Source organism: Oreochromis aureus, linkage group 16 (assembly GCF_013358895.1).
Source record: "Oreochromis aureus strain Israel breed Guangdong linkage group 16, ZZ_aureus, whole genome shotgun sequence".
NCBI classification, from domain to species: domain Eukaryota; kingdom Metazoa; phylum Chordata; class Actinopteri; order Cichliformes; family Cichlidae; genus Oreochromis; species Oreochromis aureus.
In genome coordinates, this window is record NC_052957.1 from 8,226,300 (window position 1) to 8,252,999 (window position 26,700).

The 26,700-nt window shown below is 40.0% G+C and overlaps 3 protein-coding genes and 2 non-coding genes across 5 annotated transcripts; 4 read left to right on the top strand and 1 right to left on the bottom strand.

Moving 5' to 3' along the window:
• Positions 1 to 1,595: 1,595 nt before the first annotated feature.
• On the bottom strand, positions 1,596 to 10,689 carry LOC116335009 (high affinity cGMP-specific 3',5'-cyclic phosphodiesterase 9A). Its single transcript, XM_031758592.2, has 14 exons — positions 10,602 to 10,689; positions 8,828 to 8,989; positions 8,679 to 8,730; positions 8,410 to 8,512; positions 7,996 to 8,138; positions 7,867 to 7,926; positions 6,469 to 6,646; positions 4,599 to 4,721; positions 3,989 to 4,081; positions 3,847 to 3,914; positions 2,990 to 3,092; positions 2,816 to 2,920; positions 2,168 to 2,314; positions 1,596 to 1,787 (listed from the first exon to the last, which is right to left on the bottom strand). Exons 1-14 carry the CDS (start codon positions 10,687 to 10,689, stop codon positions 1,596 to 1,598), a joined length of 1,617 nt encoding a protein of 538 aa, XP_031614452.1.
• A 3,112-nt stretch (positions 10,690 to 13,801) lies between these two features.
• On the top strand, positions 13,802 to 20,367 carry nifk (nucleolar protein interacting with the FHA domain of MKI67). Its single transcript, XM_031758594.2, has 6 exons — positions 13,802 to 14,038; positions 14,648 to 14,776; positions 15,523 to 15,631; positions 15,741 to 15,952; positions 17,013 to 17,075; positions 17,426 to 20,367. The coding sequence occupies exons 1-6, from the start codon at positions 13,916 to 13,918 to the stop codon at positions 17,639 to 17,641; spliced, it is 852 nt and encodes a 283-aa protein (XP_031614454.1). The 5' UTR covers positions 13,802 to 13,915; the 3' UTR covers positions 17,642 to 20,367.
• Positions 15,318 to 15,448, top strand: LOC116335024. Its single transcript, XR_004200595.1, has one exon. It is a non-coding gene; the product is annotated as a small nucleolar RNA ACA64 (small nucleolar RNA).
• Positions 17,112 to 17,242, top strand: LOC116335025. The gene has a single exon (XR_004200596.1). It is a non-coding gene; the product is annotated as a small nucleolar RNA ACA64 (small nucleolar RNA).
• A 1,729-nt stretch (positions 20,368 to 22,096) lies between the features above and the next one.
• Positions 22,097 to 26,122, top strand: LOC116335018 (CD276 antigen homolog). The gene is made up of 5 exons (XM_031758601.2): positions 22,097 to 22,190; positions 22,386 to 22,748; positions 24,422 to 24,715; positions 25,210 to 25,307; positions 25,513 to 26,122. The coding sequence occupies exons 1-4, from the start codon at positions 22,097 to 22,099 to the stop codon at positions 25,293 to 25,295; spliced, it is 837 nt and encodes a 278-aa protein (XP_031614461.2). The 3' UTR covers positions 25,296 to 25,307; positions 25,513 to 26,122.
• Positions 26,123 to 26,700: the final 578 nt, after the last annotated feature.

Genomic DNA, 26,700 nt, shown 5'->3' on the forward strand with positions numbered 1-26,700 from the left:
AGCAGCTGTTGCAGCAGCTCTGGGTGATGACGTTTGCCTGCCCTTCTCTTCTTTCAGTCAGAGTTTTCCTCTGATTATGAGAAGGCTATAAAAAGAACAGATCTGTATTTGGCTCTGAGCTGTGATGGGATTACTAGCAGCAAACTTTAATAGCTGATTCTGTTACTGAAAAAAAGATGAAGAGCTCACTGAAGAACACTATTCTGGGACTTCTTCCCCGCTGCCAAACTTGCTCCAGGTCACATTGCTTGCTGGCATTTGTAGAAGAATGAATGGTGACCCCCTCCAAGTGCAGAGCACATACCAGCGTTCATTCAGGCGAGGGAAGCCAGAGGCCCCACACACCACGGCATCTTTTGTCCTCCAGAGGGGGAAAGAACAGTCTTAAAGTGATGTAATTACCTTTAAAACAAGTAAACAATCAACACTTTTGAGAAGCTTTATTGTCTAAAGGTAAAAATATATCACACAGCTTGGTAATTTGTTCGAAAAGTGCACCAAGCTGAATATATATTAAAGGCAGATGAGAAGGAAAAGACACAAAGTGGCTAAAAGTTGAACTTCCTGTTGGAGAAAAAGCTGTGATTCGCTCTGACTGAACTTCTGGGTCCAGCTGATCTTTCTAAGCCCTGCATTGTGGTGCCACCTAGTGTCCAGTAATGCATCCTGCACCTGCTGATATTCAGACAGTCTGCATTTATTTCACTCAAAGTCTCTGTTAAAAAAACAACAAAACAAGAGAATCAAACTAAAACTTTGATGTTTTATGGTGTTCTTATTCCAATATGCTGACATCAGCCTGTCATGGTAGCGTTGCAACCACCTACGACTCTCTCCATGCTCTTTCATGTGAAATATTACTTGATATGGTTTCTTTACCAGCCCCTCAGCCTCCCTGATAAGGATAAGCAGATAAGAGAATGTATGGTTGGATGGTTTGTTGACATTTTTTCAAGGTCAACTTTGATCTTAGGCGCTAACAATGATGGTCAAGGTCAAATTTTTAGCTAACCTGGATATTAACATTTCTGATTGGCTAACACAGTTTTGTGGTTAGGGTCATGTCACTTGGTTTGTCATTAAATTATCGTCTTTGAGTTTTCAAGCAATTTTTAACCCAATATGTGGATTTTTCTTCTCCTTCTTCTTCTTCTTTTCTTCTTTTTGTACAGATAGAACAGGAATACACAGTACAGCAAACTCCCTGTGTGTGTTTTATTACCCCGGAAACTAGACCAACTCAGACCAAGCATACACACACACACACACACACACACACACACACACACACACACACACACACACACACACACACACACACACACAAACAACAGCAGTGGTCATTACAGCACAGTGTTTTCATGGCTACCTCAGCACCAGAGCAACAACGCAGTGTTATGATCTGTTGCTCCTTTACAAATAATGTTTCTTTCATAAAATATTTCTGTGAGAAACTGTTTTATTTTAAAATAGATTTCTGCTGAATGTGATGTCATTCTATTCTAGTTACATCAACACTGCATGCAGAGAAACTACATCACAGGACGTTTAGTTCACCAAATAATCAATATGACAGTGAACTGATATGAAATCATTCATGTTGACTGTGACTCTGGTTTCGAGGTGTCTGGCCCGGCATCCGTCTGGCTGTCTTGTCGGCCTCCTGCTGCCTCCTTGCTCTTGGCTGCATTCTCGCTCTGAGCCCGGTTCTGCTGCTCCGTCTCCAGAGCTTTCTCCATCTCTGTGTAGTAGTCAAGAGCTTTCCGGACGGGATGGATAATGTGTTGCTGCAAAAATATATTTTTTAAAAAGTTAAACTGATTACACCTTACCAAAAAAACATGGGTAGAAATGAACCACTTATGAGTTCCTTACAGTAGAAAAAAGCCACCTGTACTTCAGCAATTGTTGAGGTCCGGTTTCTGTTAAGTCATTTCCTGTTTTATTTTGTAAATCTTACCATATTTACACTGTTCACCGTTCACCTGTGCTGTCTTTAACACCAATTAGGGTTTTTTCATTGTTTATTTTGGACTTTAGTTTTCATCTGAGCCACTTATTTAAAATGTTTTGGACACCTTCCAGTGAAAGTCTTCATTAAAGTTTACAAAAGTACTTTTAAAGAAGGACATACAGTACATTTTCTCCACCCTTTTAATTTGAATACCTCCAGGCAGGGGAAGAGGTTGGCCAGCTCGATGAAGAGAGGCAGAAGAACGAATCTGATGAAGCCTGTTTGAGACGAAGGTTTGGTTACTTTGTCCCGGTCCATAAAGGGGGTAACGGGAAGGCCCTCCAACTTCTCCACGTCACTCTGACAGAACAACAGGAGACAGCACTCCACACTTAATTTACACACCGTCACCAGTGACCTGCTAAGGATTAACCTTAAGTTTACTTCTATTGCTTTATAAGGGATGTTCAACTGTGTGGCATACCCTCGTTACTGCAAGGCCACTGTGGATTTTATATTTAAATTTTAAAAGTAATGTAATTTAGTTTCTGAAGCTCTAAGAAGTGAAGTTAATCTGAATTTGTTTTAATGAACTGCACCAACAAGGTCAGATCATCTGAAATTATAATCTCTCACACAACTTGATAACAGTCTGTCTATAGAGAAACTCACAGTTTGTCTCTGCCCTACAAAAATCAGCTGGACCGTCCCTGAGTCTCATCGTAGAGCCAAAACACTTCGAGTTCAGGTCACTGCGCTTCAAAACATCCCTCTTTAAGTTACAGATATCTCATCAAAAAACAGCATCAAATCATATTGTCACTTTGAAATGTCTTGACAAAGTTCAGCAGGAGTCAGTACCTGGTTGAAGAATTCCTGTAAAAGACAGTCCAGCCAGGGCTCAGCCACCTCCATGGGCCGGGCCTCGTTGGATATGTCACTCACTTTGATCAGGATCGTCATTAGCTGCACAAACAACAACAGTAAATAGATGTATAGATGCTTCCACATTTCCACGGTGCTCTGTAGTCTTACCACGTCTCTGTGGTCCTTGTTGGTGAAGTCAAACACTGGAAGGATGGACTTGAACTTGTTGAGAACCTCATTGTGCCTCGACATGTCAGTGGCCAGAATGCATCTGAAACAATCAGTGCACATTATAAATTCTGTGCTAAAATATCATGATGAACAGGAGCACTCAGAGATCACAAGTTCCACACGGAAGGCAAGAGCTACACTAATACATAGATGTTTTTATTATAAAATGCTGATGCCATGTTGTGACATTGTAGCGTGTTGTATTGAAAAAATATAAACTGTTTTGTACTGCTCTCGCCGTGCCCTTTATTATTATATGTTACTCAATATGGTTTCGAGGTCAACTTTAACCTTGGACTTAACAATGAAGGTCAAGGTTAAGTGCTTAGCCAAACTAGATGCGCATGTCCCCCAAGGTCTAGCATTTTCACCAAAATTAAATCACCTTTAGCTGATTATTTTTGCACATTTGAACATGATTTCTAGACTAACAGACAGACATACATTTGGGGGAGAAAATTGATGACTATTGAAAATTGTGGATGCTAGTACTGTTGCCGCACAGCAAGAAGGTCCTGAGTTCAATTCCACCATCAGGCCGGGGTCTTTCTGTGTGGAGTTTGCATGTTCAGACACCGTCCAAAGACAGCTTGTGGGGATAGGTTAATTGGATAATCCAAATTTCACCTGTCCTTGTGTGTTGGCCCTGCGACAGACTGGTGACCTGTCCAGGGTGTACCCGCCTCTCGCCCTATGACAGCTGGGATAGGCTCCAGCGCCCCGCTAGCGACCCTGGAAAGGATGGGGGGAAAATGGATGGATGGAAAACCATGACTATTGGAAGATGATCTCACTTGATGATCCCCTCTCGTATCCGTTTGTACTGATCCATGGATAGATTCCTGAAGATGTTGCTCTCTGTCTATGAAACAAAGACTCTCGGGTCACTGTGGATTCATCCATGCGTGTACGCAGGTTAAGGGTTTTCATTCTTACCCTCTCCAGTATCTCGAAAGCTACAGCACAGTGGTGGTTCTCCAGAGGAGAGATGTCATTGTAGCGCAGAGCGAGTTCAGTCCGAGCGTTTATCTGAGGGACAGTCAGACATCAGATTTTTAGTTCAAGCCTCAACCTTATTTTGGAAAACTGGAAAATTCAGATGAATAAAACATCACAGAGTGTTGTAACATCATCTGCACTGAAGTCCCAGCAAAACCTGTGTTGGCTGTTCTTCTACAGTGCAAAATGTGGTAGTTTTAAAATAACTGGTATAAAAGATTTTAAGCGATGAAACTACACAGAATTATATGGACTGGTTCTCAAAGAGTCTCAAAGAGACTTTTCCCTAATCTTAAATGAGTTTCATTATTATATTAAAGCATTAAGTACCATCCATTACATGCAGAAAATTGTTGCCATATCACAGTTTTACATCATCTAGTGAGAAAATGTGAACAAAAATCACACCCAGCCAAATTTTCAGGCTGAATCTAAATTCTGTTCTCATTATGTAGGCTGGGAGTGCTCTAACTCCAGCTGGTACAACAAACCACAGTGAAGGTCTGAGTTTCAGTACCAGGGAAGCCTAAGAGTGAGCTTTGTGTACCTGATAGGCGTTGTTGTATCCCGTGTGGTCGAGGTCGTGGCAGACTGCAGAGGTCAGCATGATCAGCAGGTCAATGCTGTCCATCTTACTCCTCAGGTCAGTCAGCCAGATCAAACCATACATCTGCTCAGAGGGAAGACAAACAACAGCAACAACGCAAATGGAGAGAATGAAGAAGAAGGATTTACCTGCATTTATTGGTAACACTTTATAATACGGTCCAATTTTTTATTTCAAATTAAAATCTAATTATATTTACCTACAAATACTTAAAGATGGGCACACTAGAATAAGGGGGAACAAGTCTGGTTCTTAGAGGAAACAAGCAAATAATTATACTGTAAGTAAATTTAAATACTGTGTAATTTCATGGTAATTTCACAGAAATGCCAGGGTGCTAGATAGGAGAGTTCGTCCATTAGTCGAACCTCGGAAAAAGGAGGAACAATGTGATTTTCATCCTGGTTGTGGAGCACTGGATCAGCTCTTTATCCTCTCGAGGATACTTGAGGGTGCATAGGAGTTTGCCCAACCAGTCTACATGTGTTTTGTGGACTTGGAGAAGGCATTCGACCGTGTCCCTCAGAGTGTCCTGTAGGAGGTGCTGTGTGATTATGGGGTGTCTGGCGTATTGCTTCGGCCATTCGATCATTATACAACCATTGCAAGAGCTTGATCCACATAGCTGGCAATAAGTCGGACTCATTCCCGGTGGGTGATGGACTCCGCCATTGCTGCCCTTTGTCACTGATTCTGTTCATAATTTTAATGGACAGAATTTCTAGGTGTAGCCAAGTGGCGGAAGTCTTTCACCTGGGTAGTCTCAGAATCTCATCTCTGCTTTTCGCAGATGATGTGGTTCTGTTGGCTTCATCGGGTGATGGCTTGCACTAGAAAGATTCAGAGCCAAGTGTGAAGCGATGGGAATGAGAATCAGCACCTCCAATTCTCAGCCGGAAAAGGGTGGAGTGCCAACTCCGAGTTCCTTCCCCAAGTGGAGGAGTTTAAGTATCTCAGGTTCTTGTTCACAAGTGACGGGAGAAGGTAGCGGGAGATCGACAGTCGGATTGGTGCTACGGCTGAAGTGATGCGGACGGTGTACCGGTCCATTGTGGTAAAGAGAGAGCTGAGTGTAAAAGCGAAGCTCTCAATTTACCGGTCAATCTATGTCCCTATCCTCATCTATAGTCACAAGCAGTGGGTAGTGACGGAAAGATTGAGATAGTGGATACAAGTGTTGGAAATGGGTTTTCTCCCAAGGTTCGCTGGCATCTCCCTTAGAGATAGGGTGGGAAGTTCAGCCATCCGGGAGGGGCTCAGAGTAGAGCCACTGCTGCTCCACATCGAAAGGAGCCAGCTGAGGTGGTTCGGGCATCTGATAAGGATGCCTCCTGGGTGAGGTGTTCCGGGCATGTCCCACCGGGACACGCTGGAGAGATTATATCTCTCGGCTGGCCTATGAACGCCTTGGTGTTCCCCCGGATAAGCTGGAGGAGGTGGATGGATGAATGGATGGGTGGATGGATGGATGGATGGATTTTGCAGAAAAACACAATATTTCTTACATATGCATAAATATGCTGTACTTTTCGGGGTGTGTGCTATATTTAATAATTTGTAGACCTGTGTGAGCTTATGGTGATGGGGCCAAAATATGGCTCTGTGTACTTAAAATAAGTGCTGTGTACCATTATTACCATGAAATTACACAGTACTTAAAATTAGTTACAGTTTAATTATTTCTTTGTTTCCTAACTTCCTAACTTTTTACCCTTTTATTCTAGTGTAACTGCCTAAGTATTTGTAGGCAAATCTAACCACAGTGTAATTGGGAATTACGCCCTTAGTTGCTGGCGTTAAACATACTCACCATCTGGGTCACACAGAAGCAGTGTTTAAAGTTGTGGAAAGGGATGTTGTTGTATCTGCGATAGATTTCGAACAAAAACTGCTGCAAGACTTCGGGCTCGATGTTGAAGGTTGGTATGAAATCTAAATCTGTGTACATGACCTGCAGAAGCACCATAATCTCTGCATCCTCCCACTGCCTGCACATCACCAGAAAAAAACAATCAATAGCCAACCAATCAACATTTGTCCTTCTACGTGGATTTCCAGGCTAAATGTGACCTGCCAGTTTTGAGCTTAAAAAAAAAACACCTTGAAGGGTGAAAGGTTTTCTAATGGACACAGATAATGTAAAAGACACAAATTTCCCATTGCTAGAAAGTCCAAGAATGGATCTTTCAGCACATCTTTCAAGAGAAGATGTTGAGAAAAGACAAGCAGACGATAATTATTCAACACGGAAATGCAGAAACTGTGGAGTCAGCTGAAGTGTTGAGGAAGGAAAGAGGAAAATTATTAAACCGCATTTAGACATATTTAACCCTCTGATGCCAAAGTTGGAATAGTGATGACCCTAACCATCGGTCATGAGAATGAGAAATTCTTTTGTTAAATAAAAAAAAGGTGAAAGTCTTGGAAATCCAGAAAGAACAAAAAATATTATTTTTACCACCTTTCTGTTTGCTGGGACCCTGTTCCCACATTTATTGATCTATCTACTGAACATCTACTTTTGCATTTTTGCTAAAAACCCATGTGTTTTGTTCTTTTCGAACACATGTTAGACTGTTTTCTGTGTTCACGAGGAGTGGTTGCACTCCTGTGTTGAGAAACATACAAACACATTGATGGTTTTAGTCTTTTCAGAAAATTTGTTTACAGCAGCAAGAGTGCAGGATCACGTCAGAATTATTCCTGATAATACCACACTGGCCAACTTGCAAAAAGCACATTTTATCAGGTTTTTAGAGGAATCCTGTAATTTAGCTCCAAGCTTTAGTTGTGTAGGTTGATGCTCATTGATGCTCCTCTATTGCTGCAGGTTTGCTTTAAAAGCTTTTGGACAAATGAAAAGATAACTGAACCTTAGTGAATGCATGCTTCCCACTGGCGCTCACTTCAAACGCGGTGTGCATATTAAGGCTTTTATAAAGACCTTCTTTTAATTAGCGAGCCCTCATCCAGGCCTATTCATATTGAGATGAGTGTGTGGATCAGAAGAAAAGGCTGAGGGCTTCCATCCTCTTCAGAAACACATCAGATGTGTTTGCTGGGCACGACTGTCATTAGCTGACCGCCTGCCTCACTGTCCACGGAGGAAACAGGTGCGCTCGTTTATTTAGGATCACAAAGACACATCAGGGTGATGAACACAGATTCAGCAGGCGATTGGATTCATGCATTTTAAAGCAAAACTTACCAGTTATCAAAGGTTGGCGTCTTCAGGTACTGCCTCACTTCCTCAGATACCTCCAAAGAGCTGCAAAGATGGTGGCATGAGCAGTAAGAATTAACTATTCCAAACATTTTAGTGTGAATTTTTACAAACCTCATTTGCAGGAACTTTTCCCGCACATGTTCACACTCCTCCCTGGTTTTACGCAGCGTCCTTTTGTGGTAGAACGGCGAGGGCTTGTGGGTTCCCTCCGAGAGATCTTTGAACAGCCCCAGCCAGCTTAGATGCTCCACACTCTGAAGACAAATGGCAAGTAGCACTGAACACAAACCTACTGGAGCTCACACTACAAATTATTACTGACTTCTTCCTAAGTGATTATTTCCCCAGCCCTGCTGCTCTGTGACATCCAATCATAGGGTTCCCCCACCTGCCAAACCCACTTTAGCCCCGTGTTTGTCTCTAAGTTTTGAATTTAAAAAAACTACTGGTATTTTTGTTCACTTATTTGAGGGGGAACAAGCTTAAACAACACAACACAGGATGTGGGAAACTTTGCTGGGATACCTCCAGTTTCTCTCTGAATGAATCCACCTGCTTCTTCATCTCATACACAACTGCAGGCGTCTCGCCAGCCTCAATGAGGATTTTCTTCTCCAGGCCCTGCAGTCTGGGATCAGTAAAGCAACCTTCATGAGCTTTTCAGCTGTACGTGTCATGGCTCAGAATCTGGTCTTTAATGCCTGATATGAGACTTTAAAAAGCACACTGATGGTAGCATACCTAAGTGATCTTTATGCATGTTGTCTCCTTTGTTACCGCCCTGCCCCACCTACCTTTTTTCCATGGATGACAGGTCAAATCCTAGTGCACCAGCAAGCTCGGCACCTGAAATGACATAAAAAGATGGAGACTGTCAACAGTTTCCATGTGAACTGGATCACTGCCTTTCCCACGAGGCCTAATTAAAGATAATTAAAGATACCTAACAGCTCACTGTTGCAGTCGGCAGCCACCACCTCCAGCTTGTAGCACAGGTTGGGGCTGTTGGGTTCCAGGCTCGGAGAAATGTTGATGATGTTGCCTTTAGGGTTGTACAGTTTCAGGATGTCATGGGGTCCGGCCTCAGCAGCAGAGCGGAAGAGATCTAGAAAGACCAGCTTGAGGTTTATTTCATAGAATCACCTGAGGAAGTCCAGGAATTGTGATTCAAATGAACAGATATATATATAACCACATCCACATTACTAACCAACTTTGATATGAATCATTTAATTTAGAGTTAGATTTTTTGTCTATTCTGAGCTATTTTGAAAGTTTTCTTGCATTTTGTTTTCTTTAGGTTATTGATTTCTTTATTTCTTTATTGATTTCTTTGTTTTCTTTAGGTTATTGATACAATTTCTGTGCGTTTCACTTCATATTTGCAAAGTTCTCAGTATCCAAGGTGTGATCCAAGATTTCCAGTTGATAATCAACATCCTTTTCCTCTGGGCCATCTTCAGCACATTCAAAGCCTTTGATACTTTTAATTGTAACTTGGCAAAAACTCATTTCTATGAAAGAAGTCCTAAAGAAAGACTTTGTGTTTTATTTGATCTTTTGTTTTTAGGGGATTTGAATACATTTTTACTACATTTTTATGTATTCTTTGTACAGATTTTGATGTCATGGTCACTGATCCAAGAGAAACAACCCGCAACCACCACCAACAACAATCAGCAACAACAACCAGCAACAACAATGATCAACGACAAACAACTATAACAACCAGCAACACCAACAGTCACCAGCAACAATCAGCAACTACAACCAACTACGATCAACAACAACCAACTATAACAACCAGCAACAACAAAAACCAACAACAACAAACAGTAACACGTTTTGTCAGAAAAAAGTAAAATCTACTTAAGAGGGGTGATTTACACAAATTTGGTTAGTGTGGTTGTGCTATACTCATATTTGGATATTTAATTTGAACTTGTACAATGCATATTAAACTAAAAGAACTCTATTATTTATATTTATGGCACTTCATCTAATATTAGTTTAGAAATGTTTTTAATAGAACCAGTTCTCAGAGAATTACAGTAAAGCTCAGGGGGGGAGTTGCCTTAATGCCCCGAACATGACTGGGAGTCATTAGGCACTGCAGGAGTCTCTATTATAGTTATCAGTCACAAACGCTGAAAAACACACATCACTCATGTAAAGTCGTCTGTACTGAAATATTAACCAAAAAAAAAGATGTAAAAGTAAACATTTTTGACAGTGCCTTGAATCTGAGCTTCCCACTGCAGAACTGTTTAGAAAAATCAAGCACAAATTAAGTGGAAGGAGTGTCTACAACTATGCAGGTACAATGTTCAGGTAATTCAATATAGGAAAGTAAACTTCAACAACTAGTACAATAGAAGTTAAATGCAGTCATCTAAATTAAGTAAGAACACTGCTTGCAGTTACAGCATTGTTGTAATGAGTAAGATCTGCAGTATGTAATGTGCGTGGAGACCATGATGCCAAAGGCTGAAGCTGCTGTGAGAGGTGAGGAGCTGTCAGTGGCAGCTGTACTTGCAGCAAAGACTGCTTTGTCTTATGTTGCTCCATTTATCAAATTTGCTTTATTGATTTTAGTCACAGAAGAGTATTTCCTGAACTCTAAGCATAAGAATATTCCACTTTAATTCATTTGTCCAAAACAACACGTTAGAATGCATTTGATCATATGAAACATAAACTTCAGCTTTGGCTCCTACCTTTGACGTCCTGAGTCGGACAGTCGACCGGGAACTCCGCCTGCTCCGGTCTCCCGTTCACCGTGAAGTAGATGACTTTTGTTTCCATGTCATGAATCTAAACCCACTGATGCTGCTGTGTGCACTGCTGAACTGGCTCTGATGTCTATCTCCTCTCCACTCCACCCCCTCTCCACCTCCTCCTAAGCTCCTCCTCCTTCCCTGCCCTTGACTCATACATTTCTCCGAGCAACAGCCAACTGTATTCACCTGAAATTTAGATTTTTATAACAATTACAAGGGTTATGATGGTGTTTTTTAAGTGATTACAGTAGTGGTTCTCAAATTGTGGGTGACAAATTAAGGGCACAGAGGTGAACATGGTGTACAAGAAAGAGAGAATGGTCTTTATAGAGCCAAACTGAGAATGAGATAACCAATGAGAGTGTTTTTGGCTGTGATTTAAGTGCTGTAGCAAACCTGCTGTTTAGTGCACGTTGTTGCTTTTTAACTCAAAGGGTCAAAGTTGAACTCGACCTCAGAGTGAGCTACGGTTCCCTGGAGACAATACTTTTAAATCTGACTGAAGTAATATAAAGCTTACACGTGATCAAATATCAGCTTTTTGCGGCTCATTTGTTAGGGCACATGTTCAGCCTTTACAGGGTTCCCCTATGCTGTGATGCTGTGTACATACAGTAGTAGTCACATTGCTATGAAACAGTATTAAGACCATGTTAAGAATTTTATAGAAGGTATAGGAGCCATGGCAGTCCTTTGGTTTGAAACAACAACCACAATCTCCACATTTAGACTTTTTTTTCTCAAAATACTAATTAAATTTAATGTCGAAATTTCAACTTTAATCCTAAAATGGCCATTTTTTTTCTAAATGTGAAAACTTTTATATGTGTTTATTTTTGTTTGTTGTTTAAAATTTGACTTTTATATATTTTTAGTTCAGAGTTTTGTATTTTTGCTTTTATTCTCCACAGTTTTAAGTTTTCTTTCATTTTCATTTCAATATATTTAATTTTTATGTATTTATTTATTGCATTTGTTTTCAAATTGATTCTAATTTTCAGTTTTTGCACAAATGTGTTTTTCTTTCCTTGAAATATTTATCTTTTTTGTAATTTAAGACTTTGCACCAAAATGTATGAAACCTTATAAAATAAAATATGATGCTTACACAATTACTTTTTTCAGTTTTACACATTTTTATTATTTCCATTCTTAGGATTGGTGTTTGAAGCAGGAATTTTTATCATAATTAAAATTGTTATGAGATGTTTCTTATGAATAGAAATGTAGTGGTTCTCAAACTTTAGAGGTAAAGATGCATACAGCCAGGTGAGACATAAGAAGTGATAATCATATAAGAAAATGTGATGTTGATTTCCCCCCAAATATAGCTTATACTACTACTAATAATAATTATCATCATCATTAGTAGTAGTAGTAGTATCAGCTATAATAATAATAATAATAATAATAATAATAATAATAATAATAATAATTATTATTATTATGAGAAAATTTTGATGATAATTATCATCATCATTAGTAGTAGTATCAGCTATATTTGGGGGAAATCAACATGTATTTGTAAAGCGCTTTACACTACATTCAGTCATTCACACACAGGTGATGGCAAGCTACATTGTAGCCACAGCTGCCCTGGGGCGCACTGACAGAGGCGAGGCTGCCAGACACTGGCGCCACCGGGCACCACCACCAGTAGGCAACGGGTGAAGTGTCTTGCACAAGGACACAACGACCGAGACTGTCGGAGCCGGGGCTCGAACTGGCAACCTTCCGATTACAAGACGAACTGCCAACTCTTGAGCCACGATCGCCCCTGTAAGAAGAAGAACAAGAAGAATACACTAAAAAAAAAGATTTAGCTGAAAATTCTGACTTTAATCCAATTACTTGCTAATTTTTCCATTTTTTTTGTTAAATAAATACAAAGTAAAATGTTGAATTTAAATGAATATGGTCAAATTAAATGTAGTTGATTGGTATATAAATATACCAGGAAAATTTTCCCTCTTTCCCTTCGTTGCCTCAAGGCAACACTGTGCAGTTAGCCTATTTTTTTTCAGGCAATATAATGCATTTGAATATGTGTGTAGAGATGTGTTTGTGTGCATTTATATGATCATAGTCAATGTTTTTTACTTTACAATCTTCTTATAATTACAAGACATGGATGTAAAAACCTTTTATGGAAGGAAACCAAGGGAATGAGCACTTTCTGTCCTCAGAAAGTGAGGACAGTGAGCTTTCAGGGAGTGACAGTGAAGTAGAGGAGTGGATCCCTGAATCAGGTTTGAGGGACACTTAGGAGCTCAGGGGTCAGTTGGTAAAGTAACTGTGTCTGTGTGTGTGTTAGTGTGTGTGTGTGTGTGTGTGTGGTCGTGTATTACTTATTGTTGTGTGGACACAAATTTGTTTACACACTCACATTGTGAGGTCTTGCCTACTTTATGGGGACAAATAGCAAGGTAAATCATTCAATTTTAGGGTGAAGGCTTGAGTCAGGGTTAGGGTAAGGTTCAGGCAGGGACTTGTGATGGGTAGGGTCAGGATAAGTCTCCAGGAAATGAATGTAAGTTAATGTAATGTCCCCAAAAGTGATGGAAATACAACATGTGTGTGTGTGTGTGCATGGGGTTAGGGTCAAATGTTGGATGTATTTTGGTGTTTTATTGTTCTGTGAAATGTTTACATTGTTTTTTTGTTGTTTATTTATTTGTTCATCCTTGTTGTACTAATAAAACTTATTATAGAATAACTTGGTGTTTGACTACCTTTGTCACACAGTGTTGCCTTGAACTTGAAGCAACAAACCAATATCTGTTTGGGGGGGGGCAGGGTGTCAAATTTTATGATTGATATATCATTAGGGACCCTAAAGCTCCCCCAAAATAGGGAGAAATATTTTTTTCCCAAAAAATTAAAAAGTCATGCAGTAGAGGGTTAAATATTCTTAAAGAGGAACAATAATAATAAATAAACCTTTGTTTTTTTTATTTCACTTTCCTTTAATTAAAACATTGTTTCATTTTTACTGAGTTTTTTTTCTCTTTCTTTTTTGAGCGTGAAAATAGTGTAGACGAAACCGACTAACAAACTCACCTCCGCGCCTGTAGGTGTCGCTGCACAGAGCGCGGAGCTGCAGACGTGACGCGTTTCTCCGTCACTCGTTGGTGTTCAGCGCATGTGCAGCCGGATGTGGGTCATTATCAGTAGCAGCATCGTGGTTTTTGGACGGCTAAGTGAGTGTTTGTCTCAGTTTATGTGGCGTTTGTAGCTTCCAGCAGCGAAAAATGAGTGAAAGTGGCGCCGAAGCGGCTCCTGCTGCGGCCAAAGAGCTGCTGGCACTGAATCCTGCACAGGAGTCCGAGTTCAGGAAGAAGGTTCAGGAGGTGAAGAAGAAGAAATCAGGCAAGGTGGGTGAAACATGTGGCCCTGAAGGAGACCCGATAGTCTGCAGTTATTTTCCTCCTGTTTACTGTCGCTGACTTTACTCTCAGACTGCTGATGTCTCTCTCTGTAGTCTGTGTTTAACTCAGGTTCAGGTGCCGTCAAACGGCTCGTGGTCGTTACTCTGTCAGTCGGCCCACGTGCAGCATATTTACTCAGGTTTACAGATGTAAGGCAGGCCCATTTAAAAAAAAAAAAAAAAAAAAAGAAGAAATGACATCCTGTCTCAAATTATTAAGTTTACGGACTGAGAGAAAGATTAATTTTATTATAGTAAAGAAATAGAGAGAACTGGCCCCAAAGAAATGTGACCAAACTGAATGTAAACTGATATTTAAACAAGAAAATCTGTAAATGAGGCGAACATCTGTATGTTTAACATATATAAATTGTATTTATTTTGTACTTTTATTTTGTAGACTTTTTAAAAGCTGGTCTGGGAAAAATAAATCTTTATAGTATCGCATTTTGTTTTTCATAATTTAGTCTGTGCATTATATTGTATTATAATCTGATCACAGGTGAAAGGCCCAGTTCTCTGTGTAATGTCGTGATCTGTCTTTTCCCCATCACAGGCGAACCGTCTGACCCCAGGAGTGATTTACGTCAGCCACTTGCCCCGAAACCTGGTGGAGCCTCAGCTCAAATCTTACTTCGGTCAGTTTGGGAAGATCCTGCGGCTGCGGCTGTCCCGCAGTAAGAAGGTAACCCTGAACATGTGGATACAAACGTGTGAATGTGTGAGGCGCAATCAGAATCTTCAACTGCATCTGTAAAACTTTCACAGCTCCTGCAGCGATGTATCACTTCCTTCAAACTTGGAGTCTTTTTTTTTTTTTTTTTTTTTTTTTTTTTTTTTTTTGTGATAAAACTTTAGAGTCACTGAGAGGCTGATTTTTAGACTGTGTGGTTTGAGGCCTCATAGCCAGAACAGAAACTTCCAGATAAAAATCTTGGGTATAACTCACCAGAAAAGGAGCCCACATGTTGCATCAAAGCAAAAAATGACCTTTGAACTATAACTTGGTAAAAAGTTGCATGGATTTGTCTCCTGAAAGCAGTAACAAAGTAATAAAACTGACTCCCAACAGCTCCGTGTTCAGCAGGAGCAGTTGAGGAACTTCTTGATCGCCATTCTTGAAACCAGCACACTCTCTGCAAACATTCAGATTCCTTTATTTTGGTTTAAGAAGTCCAGGCAGGAGCCTGTTTGAATCTCCACTTCTTAAAATCTGGAGTTTTGGCTGAGACTGAAAATGATCTCAGATGTAAAAGTCGTCTGAGGTCAGATAACTGAGCCTAGAGTACTCTGGTACATTAAGCTTATCACCTGCTCTGCCTGTTATCAGAGTGATAAAACCCATGTGCCAACAAACACTGGAGGGAATGAAAACATCTGGAGGGCAGAATCTGTGACTGTCACTTTATTCCTCTCTCTGTTTGTTTGCAGACTGGTAACAGCAAAGGTTACGCTTTCATCGAGTTTGACTGCGATGAAGTGGCGAAGATTGTTGCAGAGACCATGAATAATTACCTGATGGGAGAGAGACTTATCAAATGTAAGTCAGAGTTCACCTTTTAGATCCTGATTCACAGGAAGTTTTCCTGTAAAGGTCGTAGTTCCTACCTGATGTTTATTTAAATTTATAAAAAAAAATTTTCTCCCAGGTCAGGTGTTTCCTCCCGAGAAGGTGCACGAGAAGCTGTTTGTTGGCTCGGAGCGAGGGTTCAAAAAGCCGACGTATCCCGCAGTAACACGTTACAACAAGAAGCACACGGAGGAGGAAATTGCAAAAATGACCGGCAAGCTGCTGCGCAAAGAGTCAAGGCTCCGAAAGAGGATCGCCGCATACGGCATCGAGTACGAATTCCCCGGATTCGTAAGTGTTTACACGCTGGAGCGGAAACTTTAAACGGGTTTAGGTTTTAAAAATTGGAAGTGTGCCGTGACATGGAAGCATATTTAAAGGCGTCTGATTTAATTAATGGATTTCTTGCAACTAAATTCCAAACAGCGTGCAGCTGTGATCTGTTCAGAAGCTTCAGTTTTTACAAAAAAGGATTTTCAGAGAATTACAGGCTGATAACAGCTATTTGGAATATTGCTGATTCCATATAAATTCAACTGAATCTGGAAAAACGTTCCCACCTGTCCCCCTGAAAATCATCTGGTTATTTACAGAAACTTTAGATTATTTAATGAAGCCATGCACACTTTTACCCTCATGCTTTCTTACGAGTCATTCCCTGCAGGAATCTCCCCACTTCAAATATAAATGCCACAAACTAAACTCATGGTTGTTTGTAGCTTTAGAAAAAAGGTTTTCAAAATATGAAATCCTGTGATGTGCTGCGATTTAAGCCTGCGGGCTGCTGGGACTTGCAGTAGAAACCCTGCACAATAAACAGTGAAAACTATGATCAGTGTCTTCATACTCTTTATTCTGTCTGAGCAACAGTCCAGAAAGTCAAAGCAGATTCTCTTTAACCTCAGGCCTCAGATACTGTGTGCAGTCAGGACCGTTACACTGTTAGATCGGTGTCAACTCGGCTTGGTTGACTCTGTGGATTCTTTTAAAAAACAGTTAAAAACTTTTCTGTTCAAACAAGCCTTTTGTTGATCTACGTATTTCATATATATATATATATATATATATATATATATATATATATACACACACACACACACACACACACACACACACACACGTGTATTTTTTTTACATTATTTATATTTGATCTTTTACATTGTGTATAATGTCTTTTGATGTTATTGTTTATTTTAATATTTGTGTACAGCGCTTTGTGACTGTCTGTGAAAAGCGCTTAATAAATAAAGTTTACTTACTTACTTGGTCACAAAAACGGGAATATTTTTTTTGTTTTGAGATTGTTCTTTTCGAGGTCTCACAAACTTCTCTGCTCTCTGTGCTCTTCCAGGCGGCTCAGGTTCCTAAGAAGAAGTCGTCATCCGATGCTGGCAACGTGTCTTCATGCACTGACGTAAGTCTGGTTATTGTGTTTGGCTTTATGTCGGGCGCAGACTGAAAATGACCCCGGGTCTCTCAGTGGTCTGGGGTCAGATAACTGCGCCTAAAGAACTGCGGTGCGTTAAGCTTATCGCGCGTGTCTGATAGTGCCAGCGTGATAAAACCCATGTACCAACATTTAAGCCTTTTACTTAAAATACATGCGTTCAACAACAAAATCTGCAAAAAAGGATTGATATCGTCCAGAGAGTCTGAAGAAATGTGTTGAATTTGATGCCTGACCATCATGCTGTACTTTCATGCAGTACTGGTTTTTACCGCAAGATGGAGCAGTGAGTCAGTGTAATCTTTGCTCTTCCTTAGGACAGCACACCTGTCTGCACACCCTCTTTCCTCGAGAGAAGGAAGTCCACGGCGGCAGAAAATGATGCTGATGATGAGATCATCATCAAGATGCCAGCTGTAGACAAAGAGGAGGACTCTGAGGAGGAAGAAGAGGAGGAGGAAGAGGAAGAAGAAGGGAGTGACGAGGAGGAGGAAGAGGGAAGCGAGGAGGACTCTGAGGAGGAGACTGAGTGAAAGTCCTGAATGTTGTTGTGGACTCTGAGAGCAGAGAAACGAATGTCAGGATCATGAACTGAATCGTTCTGTGTTCAGAAATCGATGGGACATGTTTGTGTGATGGACACCGCTGAAGGCTTAAGACGAGCTGCGGCTGCGCGTGTACAACACATGAGGCTGCGTTTAGATTTTTTGCTTCGTCTATTAATGTGTGAACTAAAATTCTTCAACAGTAAATGTAAATATGGAAGAAAAGCAGGCGGGAAGGTAACTCACCTCTTATCGCTTCACATTTCAGCCACAGACTGTATATAAAAAAGGGTCGTAACCAAAGGGGCGTCACCTTTGTTGAGGATACCTGCCACCATTTACTTCTCAAATTCTGAATGGTGTTTCTTTTCTTTTTTTTCTGTGTGTGTGTGTGTGTGTGTGTGTTATGAATACACTTTAACTGCCGTGTATTCATCAGATCTCTGATAACTGAGGTCATTTTGATCGCAGCGCATCTGTGAATTTATTAAATATTTTCCCAAATAAAATTAAAAGTTTATATTAAAACCAACCACAGATTTCCGATTTGTTTTATAGCCTCAGATTTTCCAGTGTTGCACCTTTTAGACGTCGTCTAAACGCCCGTTCACCCTTACTGGAGATTTATGACTCAGTGGAATTCTACATCATAACCACAAACGCCTCTGAAACCCGACTAACCCGACCCTGACTAAATGGCATGTCGACAAAGCTCACGCCCCTTCTGATTGGTCTGTTGAGTACCATCACCCCTCCTGTGCGTTTCCAGCTATGTTTTCGGGGCAGTTCTTGAATTTAGCCGTCAGAATAAAATCATTGTGTCAGTATAAGGAAAAATAATCATAGTGTCAATATAAGGACACACAAAAGTCTGCAAATTCATGGTGGGAGATTGCTGAAACCTTCAGAATGAGCAAAGAAGTGAAAAAACTAGAGGGACAAATATAAGAGTGAGAACCTAGAGAGGGGAAAAAATACCTGGCATTTTGACTGTATCAGCTGTCAAATAAAACACGGGCACGACCTCACCATAAATGCCACCAACGGCATCAGCTGCTAACATAGGCTACATTATTGACTCTGCAAAGACTCATTGCAGAAGTCTAAATCAGGTCTCTGATGAACACTTTTTGTGTGAAAGTTGGTGGAAAAAGGCACGTCTGTGTTTCCTAAAGTCAACGCACGTGGGGTGAACTTGTGTGTGAACTGTTTTATGAACAAAAAGATGTGACAACATGTACAGGCCAGTCTAGAAACATAAAAATGGAGACTCTGGGTGAATCTGCAGTCCCTCCTGTGTAGCCTCATCTCATTTTAATCCGTTTAAAATTCAAACTTCTGACTGATAGTTTGGCTCTTTAGGAATTAAACAAGCATCTGACACAGCAGAATCATCAGAGTATTTAAAAACTAAGTTGACTAACGAGGAAGAGCATGCTTATTAGTGTGCAGAGTGAGCCCCATCGTGCTCCAGCATTGACAGATTTCTGCTTTTAAAAATGAATGACGTAAGCATCTGAATAAACAGAGGGGGCAGAGAATAAGCTGTACTGTAGTGAAGTTTTAAAAGAGCTTTTGGAAAAACACAAAAACTACTATCTGTAGAGTAAAATCTGAAACTCGCACACTTTGCGGTAGTTTCCCGGGAGAAACCAAAGCTGGAGGGAGTGCAGAGAAACTCAGCAGGGGAAACAGGAGTGCTGAGCTGGTGAAGTTTTCAAGACTCGAGCTGAAAGTTTTTGTCTGAATCGAAGGGACGATGTGACTGCTTGCTCATTGGCTAACAATGACAATAAGCATACGTGTTCTTTATCTTTGAACTTAATTTAATTCAGCTTAATAAAGTGTGACTTAATAATGCATATGGCTCTTTTTGAAAGAAGCGATTGAACTGATTTGTTTTTTAAAGGTGTTAAATGTGTTTAGTCTTTCAATTTAAACTTTAAGCAGAAAATTTGCTTTCTTCTGTTTTTATTTTTAAACTGAAAAAAGGGTGTCCCAATGAAACCCTGCAAAACCCCCGCATTATAAATACAACTTCCCACTTCCTGTTTGACAGGCTGGACCTTCAGTGTGGAGCACTTCTCTGTGACAATATGAAAGTTTTGAGTGTGTGGTTAGTTTTTACAACAAGAAAAAGCTGGCGAGCGGGGAAAATCCTTGCAGGAGAGATCAGAAACTCCACATGAAATTAGTTTTATTGCCAGTAAAAGGGCTGAAAAAAAATTCCGTACTTCAGCATAAGTAATGTGACCCTCCTGAACCGGCCTCTGTTTACTATTAATTTACAGGAAATCTGAGAAATGCAACTGACTCATCTCGGTCTTTGTTTTGTCTGTAAAACATTTCTCTAAACTTTCTATGAGTAACAGCTGTGACACAGTTGGTTGTAAATATGATTTGGATTTTTAGTTCCTGAAAAAAAATTGCAGCAATCGTTAAGTCCTGTTGGGTAAAACTGAACAATGCCACTTGATACTGATGCTCACCTGTAGAGACGATCCATACCAACACTGGGATTGGTATCAGATTGCTAATCTGTTTCTATCCTCCAAGTTCAGCATGTAGCCCACTGAATTGTTTTTCTTTTTTTAGAAATTAAAAAATGTACCTCAAACATGCACAATGTTTTCTCAAAACAAAACCGAAAGGTGTGTTAACTCATTATTGTAGAAAGTGAAAGTGATTTGGTGGTAATTAAAATGTGTTCCGAATTTGGTGAACTGGGATTGATCTCTTAAATTATGAAACACTGCTCTCCCTTACACCCACTAACCTTCCGATCAGTAGGTGACCTGCTCTACCTCCTAAGCTACAGCTACCCACTGGCAAGGATGAGTAAACCGTCACTAGGTTTTGGATAAAGTGTACACTCACAAACCTGTCAAACCTGCATTTGAAACATTGGCTACCATAGCATTATAGTATTGCAACATGGCATTTGGGTCTTCTAACTAAAATATGAAAATCGGAACATAAATAGTGCCCTCATTGCCAGACCTGGCCAACATCTGGTTGACATATACCCTGCCATGACATCGGTCAGTCAGAAGTGCCAGCTTGATGCTGGATCCAGGGAAGACCTGTTTTCTATGGGGCTGGGCCACATACACCAAACCACAATCGGGCCAGATATGGCACGCCATCGCATAGACAGTGCCATCTATGCCAGGCCTAGCCCATATCTGGATGATACGTCTTATCATGCCAGAAGTCAGCCAGCAGTGCCGGCTTGATACTGGATCCGGGCCAAACCTGCTTGCTATGTGGGCATAAGCTGCCTTTATAGGTTAATAGACCAGTAAAACTTCTCTTTCCAAAGGCTTTACACTATGCTTGAAAAGTTTTGAATCAATTCTGACAAAACTTTGCAGGGGTGTAATATTTCTTTTTCACCAAATAAGACAATATTTTCACAGACCGCCTTTAACAACAAAATAAAATGATAACCAAGACAAAATGGGTATTTTGTAAATATAAGGGAAACACTGTATAATTGTGTAGTTAACCAGCGGAAATGCGCCAACAACATAAAATGCCTCTGAAAACAAAATATGACACACAACTACAACATGGGAAAAGACCCAGGGAACCTCAACTCATGAATTTCACAGCGAGCCTCGCACCAGTCCGTGGCCCGGGGGTTGTGGACCGCTGGTGTAGAGTGTGGTGATGTTAACAGTCCATTAAAATTTGGCCTACATCTACTGAGGTCTTGAAAGTCAGCAGATTAATCTTAATGTCAAAGTGCTCTGTAGACTTAAACCTATGATTCTTCCTGCCTTTGTCTGTATTGACAGCATATAGGCATGTAGGGGATGATATATCGGGATTCTAAGTATCTTCCTCTATCTTCCTTTCATAAAATGTTTATTATCTTTAAATTTATGTCTTTAAAATTCTACTGCCTTATTTTTATTGGAAATATTTAGGAAATGATGCTGGTATGATTGGGCAGAAGTAATAAGGTAATAGGCTTCATCTGGCCATGAAACAGCTTGTCAGTCAGCTATCCCAAGAAAAACTATACAAAACGAAGATCAGTGATCACACGGTGGGTGGAAGACACGATGATGTACCTCATGATAACACCAAAATGTGCAAAGGATGAAAGAGACGACGGGAAATCGTGCAAAGTTGTGCAGTTTATGAAGACCTGTCAAACGTTTTTGTCTAACTTCACACCTCCATTTAATTGTCTTTGTGACCATTTGACCTTTGACCTTACAGATGTCACATTCTCCATTACACATAATACGCATTGCAAAACCTGCGTAACTATTAATAAGTCAGCCATCTTCCTTTGAATCACGAATAGCAAAGAACTGTTAGAGATACGCGTCATTACTTTAAAATGGTCATCAAACCGAATTTAGGGGAAGTCCCGATGACGTCTACCGCATCTCATAAGAGGAAGCGGAAGATGCACCATGCCTGGGCACCATGTGTCTAAAATCAGTGTTGTCAACTCGGTTTATAGCAAACATCCTCACAAAAATGGCTGTTCTGCTTGGACTTTTTTCTGCTCTCCTATTTGGTAAGCTTTCTATATTTTTATGCAAAGCCTGTGTGTTTACATTAAAGAAACAAAGTCGACTGGTTTCTGTGGGATTTAACCGGTTTAGGTCTGAAACTCATGTTAAACATGGCTTTTTGTTGCATCATTGAAAAGTCCAATACCGGTGTTTGAGACTCATTAACTGCTGTACTTTTTTTTTTTTTTACATTTTAGTGTCTGAAGCCATATTTGTGTACAATGTCAACTCGACCGTCATGGACTCAGCACTCCTGGAATGTAGCGTGCCAGTTAAAACAGACTTGAAAAATCTTCGCTTTTACTGGCAGGATGAAAGGAATTATGTTTTGTACTCTTTCAATAAAGGAAAGACAATGTTCAACCATGTAAACGACCCTTATCTGAACAGGGTCTCGGCCTTCACCCAGGACATGACGAAAGGAAATATTTCAGTCCTAGTCAAGAATTTGACTCTTGGAGATAATGGGAGGATATTTGAAGCTTACGCTGCAGTTTTTAATGGTTCGAAGACAGTGATGCAGAACTCAAAAGTTTGCCATGTAAATTTGTATGTAACAGGTAAGAGAGGAAGTTGGCTTTGCTGATGTTTATGTTTTATGAAGAAGTGAGTATCCCAGCGAAATTTCTGAAAAAGGCTTTTTTGAGTTAACACTCAAAGTTCACACTAAATATGCAGAAGTGGTTCGGGATTAAAGAGAAAAGAGAAGATATGTGAACTCTTTTCTTTTGTGAATTTCACTTTAGTTAGAGCACATGATTTTAAATCATAATGGATTGCGTAACTAATGACGCAAATTCCCATGTAATTTATTTTAACTCACTATGTGTAAAAGTTATCTGACCCAGCCCTGGTCATGAAGTAAAAGTGACCTTACAGTTGGGATTCTCTAAGGTTAATTTAGCTTAACATAAACCTTCGAACTAATTTTGCGGGGTCTTTTTAGGCTACATTTGGCTAACTACCTGCTAGCTAAAGATATCAAATAAATTAAAACTGTTAGAGATTCAGCTGATTTTGAAATATATTATTAGCTGTGGATTACAACAGGCTAACTGTTAGCTTTGGATAAAACTGGGTTTATGGTTAGCTTTAACGATCAGAAGAAATTACTTCTATAGATTTAAAGGTATTAGTGGATGGATATTATTAGCCATGACCAGGAAAAGGCTAGCTGTTTCAACCCTGTTATCTAAGCTAAGCTAGTTAACAGCTAGCTAGTTTTAAAGATTAATAAAAGTGGTGCTAGTTAATAAATATTGTTTTTTCACAGAGCTATATTAGCTGTTACCTTATAGATTAATGAAAGTCATTATTTAATAGTGTTCTTTAAAAGATATTTATAGGTTTTGGATAGAACCAGGATAGCTGATAGCTTTAAAGATTAATGAAATTTTTTTTACTGGTGCTAGTTGGTAGATATTTTTAGCTTTAAAGATGAATAAAAAATAATTAACTTTTATTGTTATTTTAGCTGTTCTAGTTTGTATTTTAAACTAAGATAACTAGGTCCTGGTTAGTGTCTCACAGATTTAAATAATTGGAGATAAGATATCTGAATTTCAGGTGCGGGACCACGCCTCCAAACATGCTCCTTCCAGTTCTCATCTATATATGTTCCCCCAGTTCTACAAGCTGTTCCTTCTCATTTACGCGCCCCACCCTCTCTCCCCATTTTAATTCTTTAACTTCTTCACTTCTATTTAGTACATTTAGAGTCGCCGCCAGTTCCCCAAACCGCAGCTCAATTCATGTCCAAGCCATTCACCTTTATCTATTAAAACGCTGTCAAACCTCAAACGAGGACATGGGCCCAGTGAGTAAAGTTCATTATGTAAATTTAGAAATGGTCGTTATTGGATATTGTTAGCTGTGCAAACTATAGTCGATCACAAAGGGTTTTGGCAGCCGGTTGGGGAATAAATGCTTTTTTCTAGCAACAGATGGGTTGTTAGGGAAAAATTCAGGTCACTGATTGGTCGGTAGGCCTGCGTGACTTTAGCAGTCATTTTCCCAGCAACTACCATCAACCAGTCAGGAATTATTCATTTCCCCTCATGACCAGTCTCAATGTCAGACAAGTTAATGTCATCACGTGTCTGCAAAACCTCAGTAGGTAGAAGGATGGTATCAGTTTGATTAATCTAACTCTCACTCGAAACCGAACAAGCAATCTAAAAGATGAAAGGGACTTTTATAAATTGACTTTAACGTTCTTCCCCTCTCTCCTCAGTGCCTTACAAGGACCTCAAGCTGGCTGTAAACACTAAAATGATGACTTCAGTGTGTACGCTGCGCGATGTATTTCCAGCTCCTGAGATACACTGGACCATCCACTACAACCACTCTGAATCCTTAGTTGACTCGAAGTATGTCCACACTAAGACAGAGCAGGACCCTGAAAACTATCTGTACACCTCCAGCAGCACTCTCCACATCCCTGCAGGTCCTTACCGAGCCATTACCTGTCTGTGCCACAACCCCACTTCAAATACGACTCTGAACGCCACCTATACTTTAAGCAAAGGTAGGATAAAAGTCGAAAATACAGTTAAGTTGGAATGAGGAAATTTAAAAAAAAAAATGAAAATAAACCATGTGTTCAAAGCAGACTCCAACTGAAATCAAATGTTTCCTCATCTGCACAAACAAAAAGCTTTGAGATGATTTTTCAATGATTAATTGTGATCAATAATTATGTGGATACAGTCCCAGACATGCGGAGGTGCTGACCTCTGCTGGACAGACTGTGTACTGCAATTATAAAATATCACTTTGAATTCTTTATTCATAGTCAGACATTTTCAAACACAGTTTAGAGTTAGCTGTGCTTTAAACAGCACAAACCAGCCTGTGTGGTCTGTATATTAATCCGTGTAATTACAGAGGTTAATTTGCTACACTAAATGTCACTTTTTATCCCACATTTTGTTACTCAGGTCTTTGTCCTGTTTTCAACATGTTGAGTTAGAAAACAGGAAGAGCTTTGTGGATACAGACTGTGTCTTTCTGCTTCTCCAGGTGCAGCAGTATGGAGTTTACCTGGCTGGTCTGCAGGTCTCATAGTGGCTGCTGCGGTTCTTCTAACAGCTCTGATGCAGCTGTAGTTCACACATGATGTGAGTTTGATCAACAGAAGAAGCTTTTTTCAGGTTTATATATAGTTTAAAGGACATGTATGTGTTTCTGTCTCTTGTGTATGTGACGCAGCAACATATTAATGCTTTTACATTTTGAATACAGGTATTAAAATAGATTAATCTGTGTATTTTGTCCATCTGAAGATAAAAAAATCTGTTAATTTTTTTTCTGTTCCTTTTTCAGGGCTTGGTTTTGGTGGTGGACGACTTCAGCTGGTCTAGGAGTTTCAAAGTACACCAAAGTTTGTGTGACTTTTGATGTATTTATAAGTGTATTTATGCCACACTACTCCAGTCTTATTGCAAGCCTAAATCAGAGACTTTTGAAAATGCTGCTTATCCAGTTTCAGTCTGGCTGGATGGGAAAACACAGACTGAGTTTCATGAATCAGAAAAATGAAACCAAAAGATCACACCTAGGATCAGGTTCCCTGTGTGGTTTCATCCTTTTCGTGTTGGGTAGTTACTTCAGGATTTCAGAAAAGGAACAATTGCGCACACATGTGGGTTAAAAACCTCGAGTTGGATAATAATAGTTCTGCTGCGGGCAGAAGATGAAAGGAGTAGAGATTGTGAAGGTGGATGAGTTTAAATGTTTGGGCTCGACCATCCAAATAGACAGAGCGCACGAAACGTGAAGAAGAAGGAACAGAGGAAGACCTCAGAGATTCATGGATGTAGTGAAGGAGGACTGGTGACAGAGGAGGGTGCTGGGAGTGATCTGTTTTGAAAAGCAGCTGAAAACTCCTTTTAAACTTGTTTGTTTTTTAGCACTATGATTGTGAAGCACTTTGTGATATTTATCTATATGAATAAAAATTTACTTATGCTTCTGTTTCTTATTTTACAGTTTTGCCATTAAAGTTCAAAGGTTTTTTAGTTCTTCCTGATATTCCCAGGTGGTTCCTGTAAAGTTTTGGAAATCCATTCAGATTATGCTGATGGGATAATGAACTACACTCCCCAGCCTTCTTGTGATTGGCTCATAACTTCGTGGCAAGATGTAAACATTAATGGTCTCTCCCTACAACCCATAATAATGGCAGAGGAGCAGGGGCGGATCTAGAAGGGTGGCATGGGGTGGCAAGGGATCATACTTGCCACCCCAAGTGCCACCCCAGTTTTGCATATGACAGTGTTGTTTATTAAAATAAGATAGCATTAACAGTTTGAGCGCAGTTACAGTCAACAGTGAATATAAATGCTAAAACTGAATATATTGCATAGTGTCGTGCCCCCCCCACAATTAACAAATGGTTCAGCCCATAGCAGGACCAGCTTTTTTCTTGTTTTCAGTAGCAAGCGATGCTTATGATTGTGCCAGAGCACATTTTGAACAACACCATGGGAATTTCGGATTTTACACAGGTGG